This window comes from Euphorbia lathyris, chromosome 6, assembly GCF_963576675.1.
Source record: "Euphorbia lathyris chromosome 6, ddEupLath1.1, whole genome shotgun sequence".
Classification (NCBI taxonomy): Eukaryota; Viridiplantae; Streptophyta; class Magnoliopsida; order Malpighiales; family Euphorbiaceae; genus Euphorbia; species Euphorbia lathyris.
In genome coordinates, this window is record NC_088915.1 from 23,474,428 (window position 1) to 23,499,704 (window position 25,277).

Sequence of the window (25,277 nt, forward strand, 5' to 3'; positions counted from 1 at the left end):
GGGAAAAAACACCTTATTACAGCGAACATGTCTTTATAAAGGAGCTTCTTTGAAATCTTTTAACAAGAAAAGTCTCATGGGAAAAAGCTTGCTACGGGGAAAAGAACACTTAAGACCGGGATCACGCTTCATTTTCCGACGAAGTATTTGCGGAGATTTTGGAGATTCCATATGCGTGGTAGCGTATTGCCCTCCATGTCTTGTATTTTGAATGTGGCTGGTCCTACCTTCTCCACTATCTGGGATGGACCTATCTAATTGATCCCTAACTTGCCTTTGCCTTCTCGAGATTGGATTTTATCAGCTTTAAGAAGCACCAGATCCCCTATCTTTAGATCCACAAGCTTGACATTTTTGTCATGATAGGATGCAATCCGCTGTTTATACGCTGCCATGCGTACATAGGATTGGTTCCTGCGGTCCTCAACCTGATCTAGGCGGTCCCTCAATCGTTTATCATTATCCTCCTCGCAATAAAAGGTCACTCGATCACTGGGGACTTGTATTTCAACTGGGATTACAGCCTCTACTCCATGAGAAAGGGCGAATGGCGTTTCTCCCGTAGCAGTTCTTGGAGTGGTACGATAGGCCCACAAAACACTTGTAAGTTGATCCGCCCATTTTTTGTCGTGTTCTCCCAGCCTCTTTTTTATCCCTTTTACAATCGTTCGATTGGTCACTTCGGTCATTCCATTGGACTGAGGATAATAAACGGAGGCGAATCTGTTCAGGATGCCCAATCCTTCACAAAAAGCTTTGAACTTGCCACAGTTAAACTGCGTTCCGTTGTCGGTGATGATGGTATGTGGAATGCCGTATCTTCCCACGATGTTGTCCTTGACAAACTCTACTATCTGTTCTGCTGTAATGGAGGAAACAGCCTCGGCCTCTACCCATTTGGTGAAATGGTCCACTGCTACTATTACATACCTCTTTTGTCGGCGAGTTGGAGGAAACGGGCCAACAATGTCTATTCCCCAGAGGGCGAACGGACGACCTTCGATGATTGGTTTCTGGATGTGTTTGATAGTGTGTGATTCATTCGCATGAATCTGGCAATTGTGGCAAGATTCTACCAAACTCTGGGCATCTAACTCGGCTATGGGCCAGTAGAAACCTGCTAATCTGGATTTTTTCAAAATCGCGGCGGATGCTTCATGTGACCCACAAGACCCCTCATGTAGCTCCCTAAGGATTCGCCGTCCCTCTTCAGGTAGAATGCACTTCAACCAAGGATGGCTAAAGGATTTCCTATAGAGACCATCGTTGATCAAGGAGAAATAAGCTGCTCTTTTGATTATCCTTCGCGATTCCTCTTTATCCTCAGGTAATGTTCCATTTAGCAGATATTGACGAATGACCGTCCTCCAATCATCTTCCACTGTTGTGAGTAGGGATACTTCTGCAGATGCGAATGCCGGAGCCATTTTTACCTCGAAGGGACAGTCCGGATCCGCCCAATTTGCCTCATAAGAAGCCATTTTGGCCAATTGATCCGCCTCCGTATTGGATTCTCTTGGTATGTGAACCAATTCCCATCTGGCTTCTTTAGCTTCAAGGTTATCTAGCAATTTTTTGACTTCTGCTACATATTTGGCCAGGATCTCGTCTTTTACCTCGTAATTCTTGATGACTTGGTTGACCATTAGTTTTGAATCGCTGTAGATCACGATCCGTTCTGGGGTGATCTCTTGGAGTAGACGTAGACCCAATATCAGAGCTTCGTACTCAGCAGCATTATTAGTGGCATGGAAATTTAATTTTGCTGCGTAACGTAATTTTATATAATGGGGACCTTTGATCACTACTCCCACCCCTGCTCCATCTGCCGATGAAGCCCCGTCGGTATACATCGACCATTCTTCTAACGGAGGTTTGGGATGAGATATCCCCTCATCAGTGAATTCATTCACGAAGTCCGCCAGGACTTGACTTTTCAATGATGACCTGCTTTCATATCTTACATCAAATTCGCCCAGGCGAATCGCCCATTCCATCAACCTTCCTGAAGTGTTCGGCTTCTGTAATACTTTTCTCATTGGTATATTGGTACGAATTATTACTGTATGCGCCTGAAAATATGGCCTAAGGCGAATTGCCCTGGTTACAACAGCCAGTGCCATTTTATCTAGTTTTGAATATCTGGTCTCAGCATCTTTCAAAACCTTACTCACGTAATAAATTGGGAACTGTTGGCCATCCTCCTCCCGTATCATGACCGTGCATACGGCTTTATCTGTGACCGATACATACATGTATAAATCTTCTCCCTTCAAAGGTCGACTCATCATAGGTGGCTCTGTGAGGAATCGTTTAATTCCTTCAAAGGCATTCTGACAATCTTCATTCCACTCGAACGCTTTTTGCTGCTTGATAACTTCGAAAAAAGGCTGACATCTACGGGCTGAGCAAGAGATAAACCTGCCCAAGGCTATGATACGCCCATTAAGGCGTTGTACCTCCTTGATGTTCTGGGGCGCTTGCATCTCGAGAACTGCTTTGACTTTGTCAGGATTTGGGCTAACTCCTTTTTCGCTGATCATGAATCCTAAAAATTTTCCATATGTGGCTCCAAAAGTGCATTTCTCAGGATTCAACTTGATGTTGTGATGCCGGAGTACGCCCAGTACTTCCTTTATATCTTCTGCATGCCTTTCTGCCGTCGTGCTTTTAATGATCATGTCATCTACGTAGACGGAATAATTTCCACTTTTATTGTCCGCGAATATCTTGTTCATCATCCTCTGATATGTAGCTCCCGCATTCTTGAGCCCGAAGGGCATAACTTTGAAACAATAAGTGGCTTGATGCGTCACGAACGAGGTCTTGATTCTATCCGAGGGTTCCATAGGGATTTGATGATAACTAGACTTTACATCAGTAAAGGAATACATTGCGTGACCGGCGGTTCCATCTACAAGCATGTCTATGCATGGCAAAGGATAATTGTCTTTGGGGCAAGCTTTATTAAGATCTGTGAAATCGATGCACATACGGTAAGATCCGCCAGCTTTCTTGACTAGTACGACGTTCGCCAACCACTAGGTATAAAGCACCTCCTCGATGGCATCCGCCTTTTAGAGCTTGGCGATCTCATCCTCAATCACTTTTTGCCTTTCCGGACCATGGTTTCTCCGCTTCTGAGCCACAGGGATAGCATTTTTGTCGATGTTGAGTTTGTGGGTGATCACATCTGGGCTAATCCCGGGGAGTACTTCGTCCTTCCAGGCGAAGACATCTTCAACTTCGCCAAGTACTTTGGTAATCGCATCTTTAATCTTGCCTTGTAGCCCTTTAGCTATTCGCACCTGCTTCCCCTCAGCCATAGGGTACATTTCGGTTTCGCCCAAAGCCATTGTGACGTGGTCCTCTTCATCTTCTTCCTTAGATTGAGGGCGAATCATTAAGGATGCGGAATATGTTTCTTGCGCCACCTTCTGACAACCTTTAACCATCACACCTCCCTTGGCCACGGGAATGTAAAGTGTTAGATGGCGAATGGAGATAAGAGCTGCAGCTTCGGAGATAAAAGGTCGTCCAAGGATAATATTGTAAGCTAGTAGTCCATCCAAGATCAAAAACTCCACATCTCCTTTCCAAACTTGACTATCCCTAGTAAGCTCGCAATCCAAAGTAACTTCACCTTTCGTCCGAATGGTATGACCAGTGATTCCCAAAATATCGACCACGGTTGGTTCTACTCGGACGGGATCAATCTTGAGTTTGGCGAAAGCTCCTCGAGTAATGATGTTACATGAACTTCCCGTGTCAATCATTACCCGCCTCATTTCCCAACCTTCAACCATCATGGTGACGACCAGTGCGTCTGCATGAGGCGCAATCTCCGGACCTGTATCTGAGAAAGGGTGATTTAACGACGCCTTCTCAAGGATGGTTGTCCTTGCTTTCTTCAATGTTGGCTGATAACCTGGTCCGCCAGCAATGACATTAATGATGCTTTTTCTCTTCCTCTTCAAGTCATCCTTGAGTCTATCATCTACGTTTCCTTTCATTTGGATGAACCGATCCATTTTACAATAATTTTTAAGAGTGGTTGTTCCTGTACAACCAGCACTTGATGGTGTAATTATCAGTGATTCAATCCCAGAGGAGGGAGTTTGCTTTTCATTGGTCATGACGTTTCAATGTGAACGGAAAAATCCTTTATTAGATCAAGGATTCCACGTTCACCGCACCAATTGATAACACTGGAGAAACTTCTGATCGGAACACGTCCCTGTGAGGCGCCGTTGGGATCGGCCGGGGACACTCCGATGCCAAAGTCAGTAACGAATATGGAGAAATTGTATTGACAAAGCTTAGCGAAGAGTAAGAATGAATGTACCTTGATAGCCTAGACAAGTAGGCTATAAATAGTTGATGGATTTGTAACTTCTAGGTAACTAGAAAGTCTCCATTAATGCTCATTTAATGGTGGTTACAAGTCACTCTTAACCTGGCGGGTTAAGACTACTAATGATTCATTTAATGATCATTATGGCCGAGTCGGCGGTTAGCCGTTACTTAGGTAAATGGAGAGACTCGCCTTAGAGGTTCGCCAGCGGATCTCTTAGAGCTAGTCCAAGGGGATCCGCCGGGCGGCTTCCTGTGCTACGTGGCACACGCTTGAGGCAATTATCTCTTTTGGTCCTTGCGATAATATCCCGATGTTATCAAGTAGTTGTCACGAGGGTTGTCACGTAAAAGTCTGTTGCTAATAGTTTTTGACAAATGTGACAATAAAATATTGTTACAAAAATTGTTATTATTTGTGATAACAAATATGTTGTCACGCTAATTTTAATTGTTACAACTTTTATTGTAACTGAAAATTAAAATATTGTTACAATAGAGTATGTTGTCACATATTCTCTTTCAATTCAAACTAAAATCATGTGATAACTTTAATCAATTGTCACTGAAAAAAATATTTGTGACAATTATTATTGACACAAAATATAGATTCGTAACAATTTTTGTTATTGTAACAATTGAATACTAATTACAAATTTTTTTTCTATATTATCAAAAAATATATTTATTGTTGGTTCTTGAACTTATTAATTACACTTATATACTGCAATATTAAGTTGTCACTCATGAACTCCCATGCCGATTTTATTTGGTTGGACATTCGCATTACTAAAACATATACTATTAATTGTAAAAATACAAAAAAAATAATAAAATTATATACAAAAAGTAATATATTTTATTGATTAATTTTTAAATAGTACAACCATATATATAAAATTATCAATTTAAGGCATAAATGTTAATAATTGAACCAATTATTTTAACTACACGAGCATAAAATATACAAGGGTCACAATAGCCAATAGCTCATCATAAGATGCAAGACCCTCAACCTCTAACCAACTTGCATAACATCCACTTGAAGAGAAAGTTTTCCTCTATTTTTAATCAAACTAGAAATGAGGAAATGTAGAAGATTGTGTCCATCTTGTACACCAGCGATGACATAAAAAAAAAAAAAAACATGTCATTTTCCCTTTTTTCAATCAAGCAACTCAAAAACTCTAAAAAAATTGGCCTTGTTCATGGTGCTCAGAAAACAGAAGGATTCTCATATTCCTTCTTTCCCATCAACTCTTTTGATTCTTCAAAGCATACCAAATAGCATGGCAAACCATTGATTCCTTAATGTCTGTGACAATTCATGTCGGATAGCTTCATGAAATTGCAACATGTTCCACGATGGATGATTTAATCCTCCTTGTAATTTTGCAATCTAATAAAATGGACAAATTACAAACAATAAGTAATTGATCAAAATCAATGGTAGATAAATTGAAATAAAAGGTAATAAGGAGGAAGATAATAACCACATCTTTGACCATGCCTGAGAACACAAAATTAAAAAATAGGAAACAAAAAGCTCAATTACAGCAGTTGAAGATACAATAATGATGTGGGCATAGTTGTTAAATTGAGATTCGACTCGTGACTCGAAATCTCATTTTGCGAATCGAGACTCGTGAATCGAATCGTAAGATTCGGATCAAATTCAAAATGCTATAAAAAAAATAAAATATTAACCATATTTAACTTTAAATATTAGTCCAAAAATGCAATTTTAATATCTAAATAGAAATTATATCTAGTTATAAAAAAAAGTAGAGACAGACAGAACATAGAAAATAGAAAGAATAAAGAGTAGAAGAAGATAATAATAAATAAATAGAAAAGAAGAGAGAAGGTATTGGAATTTGTAAAGTGAAGAGTTATCTAACTGAAACTATTTGTGTTTCATACGTTTTTTTGTTTTGTTTTTGTAAAGTGAATAGTCATCTTCTTCTGCTTTAAGTTTTTTAGTTGTTAAAAATTGGGTTTTTTTTTTTTAAATGGTGGCCTGATTGACCGACTCGGGTGACTCGATGAATCGGCCGAATTGATAGTGACTCGGCCGATTCATGAAGCTTTCGAGTCGTACCATAGATACGACTCGAATTCTTCATGAATCGTATCGAATCGTACGAATCGAATCGACTCGCGACTCGTACGATATGTGGGCAATACAATTCCACACATACCAGTGCTTTCATGGCGAGATAGAGCACATGAAACTATGCCCAATTAAATTTGCTATCTGATAGAAATAAATGCAAAGAAAACTCAGATTTGATTACATGCATCATATCTGGAAGAATTTTGATTTTCGGTTTTTACAGTACCCTTATCAACGATTTTCTTTTTTAGCAGCTTTGGGTTGGAGAGCGGATGCGAAACAGGATTCCATTTTTTCAGTGGAATTCCGCTCTAAAAAATACTTCAGAAAGAGAAAAATTAATGAGCATAGACTTTCCTGAAAAAAAGCTGTGCATATTAGATGTCACAATTTAGTTAATGATGGTGGGTTAGAGGGAGAGAGTATTGTACAGGAGTAGTATTAGGGATTAGAGATGGTGGTTGAGAGGGATGACCACGATTTAAAACTATCTTTCATATATTTCCTTTATTTTTTTTCTAAAATTTCCTTTATTGTTTTAATTGTTAAATTAATATAAAATAAAAGCTAATAAAACTTTTTTTTTTGTATATGTATATATATCCTTTATTGTTTTAATTTTTTAATTAACATAAAGTAAAAAATTTATATAACCACTATAATTACATCGTCACATATTTTTATAATTATTAATCATCATGCAAAAATATTAGTATCCAATAAATCTCTTTTTACAAAATTAATAAATAATTTGTGTTAATTTTTTTAGATTGTCACAAAATTAAATTTTATATTATAACTATATTGTCACGGATTTTTAATTTTTATTTAAAATTATTAATGATAACAAAAAATATTACAAATAAAATTGATTGTCCCAGAATTAAGAAAATAATTTGTGACAACTGTTTTAAATTGTCACATAATTAGATTTTATGACAATTAAAAATATATTGTCACATATTCTAGAATTTTAGTTACAACTAGTAACTATAACAAAATATTTTAGTTACAAACAAAAATTTATCGTCACGAAATTAATAAATAATTTATAACAATTTCTTTTAAGTTGTCACGAAATTAATAAATAATTTATAACAATTTCTTTTAAGTTGTCACGAAGTTAATGTGTGTGACAATTATAAATGTGTTGTAACATATTTTATATGTATCGTTACAATTTTATTCGTTACATAAAACTTTTAGCTACAAGTAAGAGTTATTGTTACAAAATCATTATTTATTTGTGATGATTTTAAAAATTTTTATCACAAAATTATATTTTTGTGATAATTAAACATTATTGTCATAAATAATTGGGTTTTTGTTACAATAATTTATGCGACAATTCAATTATTATCACAAATATTAGGATTTCTTGTAGTGACATAACAATGACTAACACTGTTGGTTGAATTATTATTGCTTTTAAAAAGATTCAAAATTCCTTAATCTAAAATTTTAAATCTAATTGATTCTAAATAATGTTGTCTACATTCTTTAAGTAAAAAAGAGAGATTTGTTTTGTTTGACAGCAAAGTAATATAAGCTGCCGAAACTTGGAAGTCAAATAATGTTCACATAAAAGAAAACTTGCAAGTCAAACATTATATAGAACCTAAGCTATATGTATATATATATATAAACTGAAGAAGCAAGCATGAAGCAGAAATAGAATTACAAAATCAATTAACAATGGAGAAAGGAAAGAAGAGAATGGCAGTTCTAGTTGGGTGCAATTATCCCAATACCCCAAACGAATTACACGGATGCATCAACGATGTCATATCAATGAAAGAAATGCTTATAAACCGATTTGGATTCGACCAAAATCACATTCAGCTACTCACAGACGCACCTGGAACAACAACTGAGTCGAAAATCCCAACTGGTGCAAACATAAAGAAGGCACTTTATGAAATGGTTGATCAATCTGAACCCGGTGATGTTCTCTTTTTCCATTACAGTGGTCATGGCACTACCATTCCTTCCCTCCTTCCCTTTAGGCACGATGAAGCCATCGTTCCCTGCGATTTCAATCTCATCACGGACATGGATTTTCGGCAATTGGTGAACCGGGTACCAAAGGGAGCAACTTTCACAATGCTATCAGATTCATGTCACAGTGGAGGCCTCATTGATAAAGAGAAAGAGCAGATAGGCCCTAATTCATTAGGCCCCTCAAAAACAAAAACAGCAGCTTTGTCCTGTAATTCTAAGGCAATCCCATTTGAGTTCATACTCGAACACTTGAAATCCGTGACAGGGATAAACACATCGGACATAGGAACTCACTTGTTGGAGTGGTTTGGAGGAGATGCTAGTTTGAAGTTCAGAGTACCATTAATTGAGTTTGATCCGTATGAATCATTGAGAGAAGACCAGGGGATATTGCTGAGTGGATGTCAAGCAAATGAGACGTCTGCGGATATGAATCCAAGTGAAGGTGGGGGGAAAGCTTATGGGGCGTTTAGTAATGCGGTGGAGATAGTGTTGAAGGGGGATTTAGGTGCAGTGAGTAATAAAGAAGTTGTGGTTATGGCTAGGAAGGTTTTGGAGGATAATGGGTTTCATGAGCAGCATCCTTGCTTGTATTCAAGTGATCATAATGCTGATGCTGTATTCTTATGCCACCATCCATAGCCTGCAATTCTTCTTTCTTTTTAATTCATTATATATTTTATTGTTTCCGAAGAATTACATAATAAATCATGTGTCAATGTAATACATAATGGGCATCTCCATGTCAAAAGCTTGCTCTAATAAAATGATTTCATTCAATTTTCTTGTACGAATAAGAAGCCTTTTTCGTAGACCTGCTAATTGAACGATTTGAATCGAGCCTGCATGTAAATGTTTTTGTGCAAGTCCAGCTAGCTTATCCCATAAAAAAGACAGGCTTAGAGCAAGCCCGAGATTTTTGTATAATCACATGTACAACTCATTGAAGAGAGCATGCTCAGGCTGGCAGAGCCACATATACATACATACAATATACTAGAAACATACCCGCACGATGCGCGGGCTTATATACTATAAGTGCCAAACAATTTATAGTAATATACAAAGAAAAATCAACTACCCGTAACCCAATACTTCCACTTGTTGCTGTGGATATTATTTATGCCATGAAAATAACACCAAAAACATAATAGAAAGTGAAGCAACCTTAAAACATATATGTATTTACAAAAGAAAAAGAGCATAGTTTCAAAAAAAAAAAAAAATGCAAGATGAGAACATGTAGATAAATTACATCTCAATTTCTGTAAATTGAATTTATGATTGTTGCACAATTTAGCACATGTAAAAACCCAGAAAATAACTGTGCCTTAAAATTAGAACTATAAATTAATATATTGCAAACTAAATAAATTTCAATTAGAATTTCTATACATGTTCATATTCAATAGACCATCTAAAATACCAATATATGCTCATAGTAAAAACTAAGATAAATGGATAACAATTAATGCTTATTACGATATCAATTATATACATAAAACAATAGTAAAGAAACTTGAAGATAATCTGAACCAAACAGATTTGATGTGGTATCTGTAGTAATTGAGTAACAAAAGAGGTAAAAAAACCACAAAAAAACAAATGTATAACAAAAGAACTCAACAAACAAAACAAAGTCTCTTCAGGTGACAGAAATTTTAAACCTGAAAGACTTGTATCAATCAGTATGCCTAGTGACCCATTCGTCAAAATTCCAAGAGAACCTGAAGGACATAAGACTATAAAAATTAGGGATAAATAAAAAAGCCACTCTCACCAAGTTTAAGAGTTACAGTTCATCACTATATCCACTTTTGTACCATCAATCAAATTCATGATATAGTGAAATGCATTTAATTAGATTAAAACTCTCCTTGTTCTTTCTTTCCCTTATACATGAGAAAAGCTCACTGGCGGTTTCCTCTCCTTGACAGTCGAGTGGATAAAAGCACAAAAAAAAAACCCCAAAACTGCAATTATTTGAACATGAGCAAATAGTAGAGAATTGAAATGGTAGAGATGATTGTTAAAAGTAAAATAGGAAACTAACCTTGCAAGTTGCGTTATGGCTACCGTCTAAACACGAATGTAAAGACGATTGGGTTAGAAAATGTAAGAACCCCCTAAAACATAGATCTCTGAATGTGTGTCCAGGAAAAAGCACAAAATTAAAGAAGGTGTAGAATATGATCACCTACTGCTTACCTCTTTTAAAAATAGAAATTAAATGAGCATATGTTCATTACCCAATCATATAGCCAAATGTTACTTATGGTAGCAGAATAAATTATCTTGTTCTCCAAGAGCAATATTCACAGAAGTTAGTGCACTAATCAGTTTTTAGAAGATGGTAAATATTCAACTTTGTTTCTTTTCCACATCCACAACAGAGCTATTGAAATATATAGGATTAAAGCATTCTCATGCCTCTAATCTTTGTTGTTTTTACACAGCAGGTTTCAATGGTACAATCTCAAGAGTTTAAATTCTTTCTCAACTAAACTCTCCTAGCAATTATATAGATTATATACCAGAAGCAAACAATATAAATTAATGGAGTAAAGGCAATAACAGATGGGAGGAAAACAAAATAAAAGTACATACCCGAACAAATAGATGTCTGCAGGATCATCCCTATCAATCCAATCGTCAATATCTAAATCATTAGGTGGAAGTTTTCCTCTAACATTCCATGTACAGACCTAAGTAGATTGATCTAACAATTTCAATGGTAAATAAAAACTTCCTGTTAAAACATCGAATAAATAACATATCATAGAAAAATTGTAAACAGTGAGAAAATTGAAAAGAAAAGGAGATGCACATAAGAAACTTTGTGGAAAAACAAAACCATTTGGAGAGTGATTAAAACAGTAGATTTTCCCAACATCTTCAATCCGTTGTCGAAGAAGAGTAGAGTGATCAAACTGAAAAATAGCATATCAATGATTGACTTAACAATTTCAATAACTTGTTCCAATTGAGATCCAATGCAAACCATATAGCTACTGCCCAATGACACAAAAGCTCTTAATTTACTTCTAGGGAATTGGTAATAGTAATATACCTCGTTAAGTTGAGTTAACTAATTTCAATTTTCCTTTCAACTTTCAGCTTTTACTACCAATAGATGGACATATGAAATAAGAGCAATAGAAAAATAAAAACAGAGACCGCAAATCTTTGGAACCTCATCAAATCAAACAGACTAAATATGATAGCTTTCGATTCTCAACACCAATAAAAAAACAGACAGGGAAAATAAATGTTAACCTAAAATCTTAAAGCTAATAAGAAAACTCACTATTAAGGGAGCAAGAGCAACAGAACAGACTGGATTCCAGCAAAAGTATTGAATTGATTTTGGAGCCATCATATTTGTCACTGCTACTCCTAAGAACAACAAATCTCCGAAATTAAGAAAAACCCCAAGTAATGGAAACTCGAAATATAATGAAAGACAACATCAGGAAAACTGAGTTGCAAGAACGATTATTCAGAAATAAGAATGCAGTTTGTTCAGAAAAGAAATTAGGAAAAGGGCAATTTGAATAGTGAGGTTACCCCTACCATTTATGGATCTTTGAACTGCGCGTGTCATTGCCTTAACCTGTAACCTGCATTAAGTTTTTTTTTTTCCCTTATCTTGCCTAAAATGGTATAAATTAAGGGCAATATTTATTGATAGTACCCTTATTGTACCGAAAAGGCGCTGAACTTGCCATGGATGAAGGAAGAAGTGCAACAGCTAGCTGCTTGCAGAACATTAGCCGAAGAGGTCAGTGAGTTGTGATTTTTGTCTCCTGGATCATTATATTCAAGATTCTTGTCTACGTAATTGTTTATTATTGATGCCGATAGAATCATAAAAAAATGTGGAACCCTAAACATAAAATAACTCTATTAAAAAACAGAGAGATGATAAGGGATAGATAAAAAACAAAAATAAAGATAAGGGATGGAAAAGTGGTTCAAAAATACAGGAAAGTAGTAAACCGACTCCATAAGAGTAAACCAAACTCTATAACTGTTAAGAATTTAAAAAGTAATATAATTGTAAATAATTTGAGAAAATTACATGTCAGCCACTAAGCCTTAGGTTCTGCCACGTGGCTCCTTTAGTCTTCTCCTTTTATATATTATATAGATATAGATGTGATTAAATCCAAAATTTTGGTTTGGAATATGTCCGGTTCACTTCACCCAATTCACCCGTTTACTTTTTACTTGGAAGAAATTCTAATGTACTTGAGGACCGGTTAATCTTAAACAAACTCAGGAAATAATACGCCAATAACAATATATTAACGTGTCACCGTTAGAATGGTTTTGGAATCAATTTTATCCTCAATCATTGTAGAAATTTTTAAATTGAATGGCTTTGAGTAGATATTATCAATGTTATAAAATCTAGACCGGACCGGCGGGACCAATCGGTAAAATTAGAAACCGAGTCTGGACTGAAGTTGGTCCGGCCTGAACTAGTCTTTTTTAATGTTTAGAAAAATCGGATAGGATCTGGATTGGGAAATGACGGTTCGGTCGAAAACCGATGTAACTCTGGTTTTTTTTGTTAATTATTCTGAATTAAAAAATGGAGAATAAAAAAAAACAATGGGTAGAAGAAAAATATAAAATTATTAAATGCAATCCGATCAAAATAAGTCATTGTGACTTTTGAAAGTTAAAAGACTCGTAAGGTTTGCATCAACATTTAAACATGTATCCATTATGCCTTTAAATAGATTTGTATAATATATTTTAGGCTTATTATATAATTTGCGCTGAACTTGTTTAAAAAAAAAATTGATTGGTCTTTTAAATTTTTAAAGTGTTTTAATAATTTTAAACAAGTCGAAACAACAATCCAAATATTTAAAAAAAATTGAAAACACATTTTAAAAGTTGAATTCAATAAAAAAGAACAAACTGAGGTATAATATTAAACCTATTTTGTATAGTCTTGTATTAAGTTTAAAAATAAAAGTGGATTTTCAATTTTCACTCAGCAAACCAAACCGGCATTTCCCTATCACTGAACACTTATACACTTAACGAGAGAGCAACTCCGAAGTCCAATAAGCATATCCATGAGCTTCAGTTTGGGGCGCTTCCTCCTGCAATTTCAAATATCATCAAAACCCACCTACTGTTCTTGTCTTCTTTCTAATGCCACCACTCGCAATTTTGCTGTTATGGCCACTCCCATTCCTATATCCCATAAGGTTCATTTCTCCTCTTTCATTTCAAATATTTCTTTCCTTTCCTATTTATGTATACCCGTTTTCACTGGTAGGCTGGTGAGGAGCTATTGGTGGTGATTGGAGGCGGAGCAGCGGGCTTTTATGGCGCCATTAGAGCTAAGACTGTTGCTCCTAATCTCAATGTTGTCATTATAGAGAAAGGAAAACCTCTTTCCAAGGTTTTTATTTCCTTTTCTTTGTTTTCTTAGCTTATAGATTTTGGTTTCTTTTTTCTTTTTCTATATTGGGTTTATTGGTTATGATTGTTTTCATTGTCAGGTTAAGATATCTGGAGGAGGCCGATGCAATGTCACTAATGGAAATTTTGCTGACCCTCTGGTAAGCGTTAGCTTAAATTGATTTTTCTTCAATTCTTCAATTCTTCAATTTTGGGAACTCTAGTGCTTTTGTATGCTTACTGTTCATGAGTTAATAAATGCCTAGAGATGCTAGTTGTAGAGCATGTACTTTTGTCAATTCTTGTTTTATGAGTCTATCTCCCAGTTTTTCCTTTTCTTTTCTTACTCTTCAACTTTTATGTTTGCAATTGGAAATTGTACACTACTATATTAGATGATACTAATCTAAAATCAATTCTGAAACTTTTCTTGAAGTAAAGCTTTTAGAAGGTGTTACATTGTTCATTTTCTCACGATTTTTTCCTGTTTAAGAATCTTTAAATTCTTTTTGTTCACCGTTATTTGTAGGTCTTTGCGGAACATAATTATCCTAGGGGTCATAGAGAATTGAAAGGATCTTTCTTCAACACACATGGCCCAATGGATACAATGTCCTGGTTTTCTGATCATGGCGTGTCATTAAAGGTTATCATCAAAACCACATGTTTTATTACATCATTTCCCATTTTCTGACATAGACTATTTATGTTCATTTGCCTATAGATTGAGGATGATGGAAGGGTGTTTCCCATCAGCAATTGTTCATCTTCAATTATTGATTGTCTTCTAACTGAGGCAAAGCGTAGGGGAGGTAAGTTTTCCTTAACACATCTAATATGATTCTATTTCTAGATCTCTGATATATTTTAACTTTTCTTATCCTTCTTCATCTCCATCAAGTATCTGTTTAGAATATAATATAAATAACTTTTAGTAAGTGCATAATGATTCTTCTAGAATTATATGAAGAAGATGAATAGCTGGGTATTATGATTTGTGGGAAGTTATATTTATGTTTTAGTTTTCACCATCTAGTTGAATGTGGATTCGAGCTGGGAGGGACCATCAAAGGGGATAAAGCAGAAGTTATATTTATTGATTTCCTTCATGTTATGCACTTTAGTCTATTTAAATTGAACCTTCTCAGTATTCTGGAAGGTTCAAAACTTCTGCTATCTAAAATATGTCCTCTATCAGTTTCTCTGCACACTGGAAAAGTAGTAACAAATGCTTCTGTTGATGCTGATGGAAAGTTTCATCTGAAGATTGAAAAGCGTTCTGTTGATTTCATTGAATCTGTTGAAGCTGATTATCTATTGATTGCTAGTGGGAGTAGCCGACAGGTACTATTAGACTTTGCTTTTATTATTATGTGTTTAACTGGTTTCCTGATAGAATTCCTTTGTTTTTTCTTTTGACAGGGTTATGGTCTAGTTACGCAGCTTGGTCATTCAATTCTAGATCCAGTACCAAGCTTGTTCACTTTCAAGATTAAAGATGCAATGCTTACAGAGTTGTCCGGGGTAAAGCTTCTTTACATTTAGTTCGAACTAGTTTTAGCAGAGAACCTGGTTTAAATTTGTGAAGCTAACATGGTTATTCAAGTCACAAAACAATGTGGCTCACAAGTTAAAAATGTGTTATATTATTGGCATACTGTTGTTTGTCATATTGTGTTCATTTTGTTTTTTACCTTCTCTGATGTCCAGGTTACATTTCCTAAGGTTGAAGCTAAACTGAAATTAGAAAACGTCAATAGGAATGTACCACACCTTACACAGGCAAGCCCTTTCAACTGCTATGGCTCATCTGCATTAAGATGTAAATCTGAATGGAGCATATGTGATTCAGGTTGGACCTATGGTAGTTACACACTGGGGACTCAGTGGGCCAGTCATTCTTAGGCTGTCTGCTTGGGGTGCTCGTGATCTCTTCGCTTCTGTTTATAAAGGTATTGTGAAAATTTTTTGTTCTATCATATTTCTCTGACCTTCTCTGAACAACTTTACTGGCTTTTGATGCAGGCATGCTTGTAGTGGATTTTATACCTGATCTGCACATAGAAGGCATAAAATCAATCCTCTGTCTACACAAGAATAAATTCGCGGTGATGTTTGATATATTGTTTTGCTATAATGGTTCTTGGTTCCTTAAATAAAAACAAGTTTCAAAGTGACATAATCTTGGGCACCATACAATGAAGTTGTGGGGAAAATATTATGATGTCTAGATAATCTTTAGAAAACCAGTCACTCCATCAAAGTTGACATACATAGATAGTCATCTTATCATTAAAGTTAGCTTATTGATGCAAATGCATATACCACCAGTATATACAACTGAGAAAAACAAAAATTTATTTTGCTTACTGTCTAGTTATCTACTGGCTTAAGCACTTCCAGATGTCCTTACAAATTAATTACAGGATGTATTTCAATTTTCATTAGGAATGTAGGTAAATCGGATAACTTTACTTTTAGTTGTAACATCCTATATGCTTGTTTGCAGAAGCAAAAAGTAGTAAATTCATCTCCTTCAGAATTTGGCCTTGCAAAGAGATTTTGGAAATACATATTGGATCGCCAGGTCATTGGCTGTTTCAAGCAAATTACAATATGCCAACTGATCATCATGATTAGCAAGTCATTTACTTGTTTTTTAATGATATTCAGAGTGTAAATGGAGATATTTTGTGGGCTTCCATATCAAACAACTCCATCAGTTCAATTGCCCATACTTTGAAACATTGTACATTTGATGTAGAAGGAAAGGTAAATTCCGCAACTATGAATTCCAAGTTGTGTTGGTTGCATTCTGTCACACTTTCCTTAGATGGTAGTGCATTTGTTCCTTGTAGGGGCAATTTAAAGATGAATTCGTCACTGCAGGAGGCGTACCCTTGTCTGAGGTTCACAACCCTTATCCTCTCTCTCTCTCTCCCCATATTTGTTGGAAATATAAGTTGACTTGTACTTTTTTTTCCATGAAGATTTCTTTGAACACAATGGAAAGCAAGAAAAGATCACAGCTTTTCTTTGCCGGAGAGGTACTGTCCTTAATAATCTAAGACCTTTTGGCTTCTATTCCTTGTTTTGAGTGGTTAGGTTAGGAGGAGAATATGTGCAGCTTGGATTCAATAATTCCAACTGTCATATTGACTGCATAACTGTGAAATGAGCAACCTTATCTGAGTTAATGCGCAAGTGTCGATGAATTATAATCTCTGTTATGGGTCTGAAGATTAAATAGCATCTGCAGGTACTGAATGTTGATGGGGTGACTGGCGGTTTTAATTTCCAGGTATAAAAAGTATATTTTTTCATGCATAATGTGATAGAACTACTTCCATTGATATGTAAAATACTTAAAACTAATGTAAATATACTTATCAATATCTCTCTACGGTCTTGATCACATGCACCTTAATGAGCATGTGAATTTGCTCATTCACCGTTAAATATAGGCTTATTAAATCTAAACCTCGGAATGCTTTGAATCTCCACCTTACGATTCTAATAAGCCTATATCTAACGGTGAATGAGCAAATTCACATGCTCGTTAAGGTGCATGTGAAAATTCATGTATCTCTCTAATCCTTAAAGAATAGATATCCACTTACACAGCAAATTGATTCCATCATCTGAATAATTACTTTTTTATTTGTTAAATGAAACCTTTAACATATTAATTTGACACAGAAAAAGAGGTTGCCTTGGCGGTCATGTGTACTAGGTTCAATTAATGGATCTGTTAACAAAATTTTGTAAATTAAAATTATTTCAGTAATGTTTGTTTTCTTATCTAGTTATTTACTGCCCTCTAGTTTTACCTTGAATTGATACTTGAGTGCATCATCAATTGCTCTTCTTGCAGAATGCATGGTCTGGTGGATACATTGCTGGGACTAGTATTGGTAAACTAGCAGCTGAAAATGCTCAACAAGAGAGAGTTTTATGAGTGTGTTTCAAGTGATAAAGGGTCAATTCCTTCGACTTGGCTCGTCGGGTTAATTTGTCCCAAAATGAACATTGCATATCAATTTGTTCCTTCAGCTAAGAAGTAACACGTGTCCACAATGGACTGATTTGTCAGCATATGCATGTCAAAAACATCATAAATGATATGCTGACACGTGTTACTTCTTAGCTAACTTGACGAAAAATACCAAGTTGTGGACTACATTAATACCTAAAGTTCATCTTGAAGTAAATTGATCCTACAAGCTAAGCTGAAGTGCCAAATTAACCCATTATCTGTGTTTGAAGAGAATGTATGAAATGCACATAAAAGCATAAATAGATTGGATAGTGTTTTTAAGGCTTTTGTGATGTTATAGTCATAATATATTGTGCCAATCATTATTCCTAAGTGTCAATATTAGCCTGCCGTAATGGAAACCAAACCTTTCTTTATATGTTCTTTTATTCAATCATTTTCTATATGATGGACAAAACATGAAGACTTATACTCTTGTTAAGTCCGCCTGCATAGTTGTTTGACAATTTTTTAATCTTGATTGCTTCATTATAATATGTTTCTGGATGATTTTTGAGCTCATTCTCAAAACCTCATTGATTGGTAAGAACAATCTCCCCTTCGGTGATCCATTTATGGCATCAAAGGATGAGGAAGAAAGCACCAGAGACCTGTCCATTAAATCCTCATCAGAAGCTCAACCAATCATCACCTGGCTGGAGAGACTTCCTCGGGAAGTCTACTTCGATATACTTTCAAGACAATCCATTTTCTCTCTTCTAGATTCCAAGCTTGTGTCTCGATTTTGGCATACTTCAGTAAAGGATCCATCACTTACAAAACTGCACCTGACCCAGGCAGCTAAGAACAGCCTGTGTCTCTTAATCTTTTCCGACTGGCCGAAAAGCAAGCTGCAACTTGTAGAAGCAGTGAATCCAGAGGCAAGCATGGCAAAGACGCTCAAGAACCCATTTCAACAGGTATTGCCGGAATTCGAAGTGGTAGGTTCTTGTAATGGTTTGGTATGTTTGAACAGCTACTTTTACGACAACCCACTCTGCATATACAATCCCTTCACCATTGAGTACAAGGAGTTGCCAACAATTGGTGAATCTTCATTGTCAAACAAATGGAGGGTGGTTTACGGGTTTGGATTCCATCCAAAAACAGAGGAATACAAGGTGATTGAAATAATCTATTATAAACAGGGGAACTTTGATCTTGTTGGTGGTTCCCCTGAGGCTTTTGTGCTTACATTTGACAATGTTCCTACATGGAGAAACATTGGTAAAATAGGGTATGACTTAGAAACAGAGAAATTGTGAAGATGTGAGCTACAGAGAAATTGTTTCGTTTGACTTAGAAACAGAGCGATTCGAAGTTGTACCTCAGCCGAGCTATGTGAGTTCAAACCGAACCAGTTATCATCTAGTGGCATTAAAAGGTTGCCTTTCAGCTATTGTCCAGTGTAATGATGGGTCAAATGAGGTGTGGATGATGAAGGAATATAATGTGAAGTCTTCATGGAGCAAGGAGTTGGTGATTGGGAATTATGTGCCTCAGGGATTGAGAATGAACATGCTCCACCTGTTAGAAGAAAGATTAATGGATGCCAAGGAAGAAAATTTAGAGTTTTATGTGGCTTAAAGGATGGGGAGATATTATTTATATATTATTCAAGATGCATAGTTTCTTACAACCCAAAGATTGGAGAATACAAGGATGTTCATTATCAGGAACTTCCACTTGAATTCCAAGCATTTGCTCATTTGGGCAGCCTCGTTTCGATGAACTCGGTATTTGGAATGGGTCAAATCCTAAATCAATGCTTTTATTTAATCAGTTTTTCAGTACCTTATTTCTCCAAAATTACATTTGGATTTGGTTGAAGCTAATGGCATTACATATTTACTATCACACTTCTTTTAAATTATATATAAACAAGTGGAGGAGGTACATTTTGTCTTTTTAGTTTTTTTAGTGAATCAATATATCCTAGTTTATTTAATGAATGAGAGTGTTCATCTTTCAATTTTGTGGTGATTTATATTTTTTATTTGACAATTCTCAGATATTCACATCACGGTTAAGATTCCTCACTTTAATGTATGTAGTATAGAAATTAAACCTAAAATCTCTTCCCTCAAGAAGAAAGCGGAAAACATAAATTGCGAAAAATAAGGAAAACATGCGAAAAACAGTAAAATTGCAACAAATGGAAAAAATGGTAAAAATGTGAATAGCAAAAAAACAATGAAACAGTGCAAAACCGTAATACACGAAAAATATAAGAAAAATATGCAAAAAAAAAAAGGCAAAACGTGTAAAATGGAAAAAACACGAAAAAATGGTAAAAGTGAGAAAAGAGAGAAAATAGTAAAATTGCAAAAGGAAATGGGAGAACAATAAAAACGAGAAAATGTTAAATACATGAAAAACAGAAAAATGCAAAGAAAAAAAAACCATATTTTTCACGTTTTTCCCATTTTTTTATGTTTTTCAAGTTTTTGTATTTTTTCTTGTTTCCCGTGTTCTTTTTGCATTTTTTACGCTTTTCTATTTGCCACATTTTTTTCGCGTTTTCATGTTTCACATTTCTCATCTTTTTATATTTCATGTTTTTTTCATTTTTCATATTTCAAGTTTTCGCTTTAGTATTTTTTTTCAGTTTATTACGTTTTTCTCATTTTCTGTATTTTTCACATATTTATCATTTTTCTCGTTCTCTTGTTTTTTCCTTTTTTTCATTTTTCATGTTTTTCTGAGTGTTTTTTCTTATTTATTCTATTTTTACAATTTTTTCTTATTTTTCCATCACTATAATATAGTGCTCTTTTCTGATTTTATTTTTTGTAATTTTTTCTTTTTGCATTTTTTTATATTCACATTTTTTTAATTTTCCTCTATATTTTTACTTTTTTCAATTCTTATTTATTTATTTAATATAAAAATAATTATTAGGCTTAATTATTATTTGCCTTCTAAACTTTTAAAATGTTGCCCTCAACTTGAATATAATTTTAACTAATCAATTAATCCATCAATTACTCATTCTGTTGCAAAAAAAAAAAAAAAAAAACCTGCATAAAAAAGATATAAAATGTAATCAATTATTTAGAAAATACATTACATACGTCTTGAAATTTTATTAAATAATTCACAAAATACATTAAAAATAAAAATTCTTACTTAGTTTATAAAACTTGTGTCATATTCTCAATGGCCGTACAGATAACGCCATCAGAAATCAGTGGAGCTCTACTCTCAAGCGAAAATGCTCATCTCTCGGTCAAGATTTTAACGATATACAGCCTCTTAAAAGATCAGCCAGCGTTGGTCCTCCCAGTAACGTTTCGGGTCCTCATCTCAACCCGAGTAGTCCATGCGGATCCGATAGCAGTATTCCAGTTTACCCGCTATCGCTTCCTCTCCGGTTTACAGGCCGCTTTCGAGAACCGGTTCTCTTCGAAAATGCAGTTTTAAAGGTCAGTTTCTTCAATTCTATCTACTTTTTAGCCCTCTTCATTTGGCGAGTATCTGATTTAAACTACTCAACAGCAATTAAGGAAAATCTGCTCCTTGGCTTAGGATCTTACTTTTTCTGGCAAGTGGTTGATGTTTTTGCGATTTTTATTTTTCAAAAGTATGTTTATATATAAAAATTTATTATTCTTCGTAAGCAAAATACAATGTTTTTCATTGCCGTTTGTAAATTTTCGATGGTTGTGCTCTTTTTATTTTGGATCTCTTATGGGCGGTGATGTCATTTTATTCTGTGACCAAACTTAATTAGTTTTACTGCATCCTTATTGATGATCTATTATTTATTGAGTTTAATTCACATATTGTGGGCTCCTTAGTAGAAATCGGATCATTTTTGTAAGTCCTGGCTTGAAACAATCCAATATGCAGTTGTGCTAACTTTTGGTGGCTAAATCCGTTAAATTTAGCTTAGTTTCTCAGTTTGCCTTCAAGGACCATTGATGTAATTGAATTTGGGTTGTTACCATGCCAATTTTAGGTTTAGTTGGTTAAATTAAGATATGTTCTTCCTGTTCTTGACTAAAAAGTATTTTCCAGTTTATTGGAGTCTGCTAACCATGTACAAATTTTTAAATTGGGTATTTTCACAATTAATTCTTTCCACCCTCAATGCCAATTTTACATGAAAGGTTTGTAACTAAATGTATGATGGATTTGTATTCAACAAAAAATTCAATTAATTCACAGGTGTATGTAAACAAATTGAGTAACTTATTTATCCAACTTGGAGATAGTTCTAGCTGATGAAGCCATTAAGAGATGGCCTCACCATTACAAGAAGGCTTTTCTTGCTCCTTTCTTTCAGTTTTCGTTGATTCTGTTTTCTGGAATTATCATTCATGTTCGGCTAGCAGTTTTTCATGTACAATTTTTTTTTTTTTTTGTAGGAGAATAAGCGCAATACCGGATCTGTTCCATGGAATGCCAACGGGTTAGTTTTTTACTTAATCATTGAAAAACTGTACTGCATTTTTTTTCTTGGCGTTGCTTATTTGTCCGTTTAATCTGATTGGCGTGATGAAATTGCAGTAAAGAGTATGCAGAACAAGCAAAATGTCACTATACACAAGCAAAGGTGGATGGAACTATATATAATCTTGGCGATGATGCGTATGTTAAAGTATTGTTCTTCTCTCTTTCTTCACTGCCTTTTAGGTTTTTGTTTGACTTTTTTTTTTTGGTTCCTGGCAGTAAAGAAATGAACTTACATTTTGCTACTTTTTGCCATGTGTTGATTTGTGTTCTTTCACTAATAAAAGGTTGTTTTGAATTTCTTATAGGCTGAAGAGGGAGAACCTGACTACATTGCTAGGATTTTGGAGTTCTTTGAAAGCACTGAGGGGGTTCCACACTTTACTGCTTAGTGTTTTTACAGAATTAATGACACTGTGAGATGATTTTTTTTTTCTGCATCTAATTAGTCTATATTCTTTAGATAATTAAATAACCTGAAAAAAAAAGTGCACACAACTTTAGTTTCCTTACTGATAAGTGTTAATATGATAAATGAAGTGAAAATAACGAAATATATGATTTTATATAGTATTTCGCTAATAATTCGGTTCAATTTTCCAAGTTGCAAAATTTGGAAGTAAAATTATCCCTTGATGTTATTATTATTTTTTTTACTATTACCTCTAGCTTAATAAGAGATTTCATTCTATTATAATTGTAATTACTTACCATATTGTTTTTGGAGTGAGTCGGTATAATAGCATCCAAAACTTTTATTTGGCATTAGAATATTTATAATGTACCGAAATAATACTGAATTGATAAAATAAAATAAATATAGGAGGCAATTTGATAAAATTTCACAAACATAATCTTGCTGCATATAGTTGATTTTGTCAGGGACCATGGTCCATGATCAGTCTTGCCATGCATGCTTAATAAATTCAACATTTTTTTTGGTTCATATTTATACATGTTCAAATGTTCAAATGAAAAGGAAATGATTTATCTCATCATATTCATGATTCTGAAAGCAAGACTTTTTATTATTATTATTATTAGTGGGTAAGACCCACTTTGTTTGAAATATATAAACGGTAAAAGGCCTAAACACTAAGCTGTTCTCTACGTTAAGAATTCAATTAATTGTTTCATATTATACTTTATATTAGATCAGATAGTATGGATTAGGATTGTTATAACTAGATAGTTAAAAAAAACTAATTCATATACAATACCACTTTCATAAATATTCAATTAGAATATACTAATTACTATTAGTAAGATATTCATAAAAGAACAAAAATATTCATATTTCGTAAACATAAAATGTTGTTGTGAGATAAGATAAAGAATTTAAAGTTTTAATATGTAATAGATATTTACACGATGGTGACAAAATCAAATAAAAAAACCGTGCAAAGCACGGGTCTAAAACTAGTTATATTATAATTTAAAAATTAAGTTAAAGTAATTGCATATTCCAGAATCCGTAATCTTTCCTTTCTTTTCACATCCAAACAGGCCCCTTCTTTTCTTTTGCATATGTTTCTCAATTTTTTTTTTTTCTAATTTCTGGCCGATTCTCCGTCTATCTTTGTGATTCTTCTATTCATCTTCATTCATTTAAGCTTTTGTTGCTTTACTTAGACAGTTCTTGGCTTGGGTTTTGGTTGTGGACTAAATAGAGATAGATACAGAGGGAGGGTGATATGGAGGGAGGAGAAGTGGAGAAGAAGATTACTGTTGGAGTCTGTGTCATGGAAAAGAAGGTGAAATGCGGAATCGAGGTCTTTTCTTTTTTGCTTGGTCTTAATGTATATTATTGAAACCTAATTAGAGAACAAACAAAGGAAATATTAATGTGATAGAGTCGATGTACTGTTATTTATTTTTCATCTTTTTTTTTCTTTTTCTGACTTTGCCATATTTTAGGTGTCATCGGCTCCCATGGCTCAAATTCTCGAGAGGTTACAGGCATTTGGTGAATTTGAGGTAATTAAAAGATGGAGGTTGCAGTGGATTTATGTATCCTTATTTAGTTTCTGATTTGTGTTTGAGTTGAATCGTACTTTTTCATTATTGCTTTATATTTGTAGATTACACATTTCGGGGACAAAGTTATTCTCGAAGATCCAATTGAGAGGTAATCTTTTGTTTTTCTACAAATTATTTGAAATTGTGTTTGATTACTGTTAAAAGTAAACTGTTGTGGTGGATAATGCCTAGTTAATTTGTTCATTTTCTTGACATCGCCAGGTTCTAGATTTAGTATCCAATTGTTGTTTAAATTTTGGCTTAATACATTGGTATCCCATTGTCTTGTTAGCTTCTAAGTTTGCTTAAAGTGGAATGATTAACTCCTTAAGTCCACCTGGCAGAACAAGATTGGATTTGGACGTATTGAAATGCATATCACTTTAAGCAAGTTTAGGGAGCCAATAGACCAATGAAAGCAAGTTCAAGGGGCCAATAGATCATTTTAAACAAATTCAGGTGGATAATAGATTACTTTAAGCAAGTTCAGTGGGCCAATCAGTTTTTTGGACTAAGTTCAGTGGGTCACTGATTTACTAAGCCTTAAATTTTTGTTATATATTTTCTCATGGTTTTTGTTAAAGTAAGTGGTTAAAAGCATGTGTGGTAGGTAGTCAGAGGAGAGGAGCCGTTACTGACTTGGCATATTTCTAACCTTTGCCCTTTGTGGAAAAACTGAGGTCTGAATTTTGGGCTGTGGCAAGGATGGAGTGCTTCCATTTTTGTATTTTTGTTAACATTTTGGTATGTGGTATGAGGTAGTAGTTTTTATAGCGGTGGTTGATAGCTATGATATTGCAAATATGTTGGTCAGTTGGCGGTACCAGTGGCAGCATAAATCTTATGGTGGAGGCAGTAGTATTGGTTCTTGAT

The 25,277-nt window shown here is 34.6% G+C and overlaps 3 protein-coding genes, 1 long non-coding RNA gene and 1 pseudogene across 15 annotated transcripts in view; 4 read left to right on the top strand and 1 right to left on the bottom strand.

Moving 5' to 3' along the window:
• Positions 1 to 8,132: 8,132 nt before the first annotated feature.
• On the top strand, positions 8,133 to 9,244 carry LOC136232643 (metacaspase-9). Its single transcript, XM_066021908.1, has one exon. The coding sequence runs from the start codon at positions 8,165 to 8,167 to the stop codon at positions 9,110 to 9,112; it is 948 nt and encodes a 315-aa protein (XP_065877980.1). The 5' UTR covers positions 8,133 to 8,164; the 3' UTR covers positions 9,113 to 9,244.
• A 752-nt stretch (positions 9,245 to 9,996) lies between these two features.
• Positions 9,997 to 12,467, bottom strand: LOC136232644 (uncharacterized). Of its 2 annotated transcripts, XR_010690565.1 has the most exons (4): positions 12,165 to 12,467; positions 12,044 to 12,090; positions 11,778 to 11,866; positions 9,997 to 11,400 (listed from the first exon to the last, which is right to left on the bottom strand). It is a non-coding gene; the product is annotated as an uncharacterized lncRNA (long non-coding RNA). The 2 variants fall into 2 exon arrangements; XR_010690564.1 differs by having other exon boundaries at positions 9,997 to 11,866.
• A 1,031-nt stretch (positions 12,468 to 13,498) lies between these two features.
• Positions 13,499 to 18,212, top strand: LOC136232629 (uncharacterized). The gene is made up of 16 exons (XM_066021880.1): positions 13,499 to 13,698; positions 13,770 to 13,895; positions 13,996 to 14,055; positions 14,424 to 14,540; positions 14,619 to 14,706; positions 15,093 to 15,238; positions 15,317 to 15,418; positions 15,605 to 15,676; positions 15,747 to 15,846; positions 15,920 to 16,002; positions 16,404 to 16,481; positions 16,568 to 16,666; positions 16,753 to 16,803; positions 16,885 to 16,941; positions 17,154 to 17,195; positions 17,769 to 18,212. Exons 1-16 carry the CDS (start codon positions 13,564 to 13,566, stop codon positions 17,850 to 17,852), a joined length of 1,440 nt encoding a protein of 479 aa, XP_065877952.1. The 5' UTR covers positions 13,499 to 13,563; the 3' UTR covers positions 17,853 to 18,212.
• Positions 18,213 to 18,436: 224 nt separating this feature from the next.
• Positions 18,437 to 19,818, top strand: LOC136232631 (F-box protein At3g07870-like; annotated as a pseudogene).
• A 1,275-nt stretch (positions 19,819 to 21,093) lies between these two features.
• Positions 21,094 to 25,277, top strand: part of LOC136232627 (inositol hexakisphosphate and diphosphoinositol-pentakisphosphate kinase VIP2-like) — a 28,202-nt gene continuing 24,018 nt past the window's right edge. For 2 of the 11 annotated variants that reach the window (XM_066021875.1, XM_066021877.1), the window contains exons 1-7: positions 21,094 to 21,355; positions 22,301 to 22,344; positions 22,443 to 22,533; positions 22,694 to 22,801; positions 24,022 to 24,157; positions 24,303 to 24,362; positions 24,467 to 24,513. In XM_066021875.1, the coding sequence (XP_065877947.1) occupies positions 24,080 to 24,157; positions 24,303 to 24,362; positions 24,467 to 24,513 (185 nt within the window). In that variant the 5' untranslated portion in view covers positions 21,094 to 21,355; positions 22,301 to 22,344; positions 22,443 to 22,533; positions 22,694 to 22,801; positions 24,022 to 24,079. Of the gene's footprint in view, positions 21,356 to 22,300; positions 22,345 to 22,442; positions 22,534 to 22,693; positions 22,802 to 24,017; positions 24,158 to 24,302; positions 24,363 to 24,466; positions 24,514 to 25,277 lie in introns of those variants that run through there. The other 9 variants (XM_066021867.1, XM_066021870.1, XM_066021868.1 and 6 more) reach the window with 8 other exon arrangements.

Bases quoted from the DNA above. Each gene is read 5' to 3' on its own strand.
- LOC136232629 (XM_066021880.1), top strand. From the start codon at position 13,564: ATGAGCTTCAGTTTGGGGCGCTTCCTCCTGCAATTTCAAATATCATCA. The intron at 13,699-13,769 runs GTTCATTTCTCC...TTTCACTGGTAG, and splicing joins CCATTCCTATATCCCATAAG to GCTGGTGAGGAGCTATTGGT. The intron at 16,667-16,752 runs GTAAATTCCGCA...TGTTCCTTGTAG, and splicing joins CATTTGATGTAGAAGGAAAG to GGGCAATTTAAAGATGAATT.
- LOC136232643 (XM_066021908.1), top strand. From the start codon at position 8,165: ATGGAGAAAGGAAAGAAGAGAATGGCAGTTCTAGTTGGGTGCAATTAT.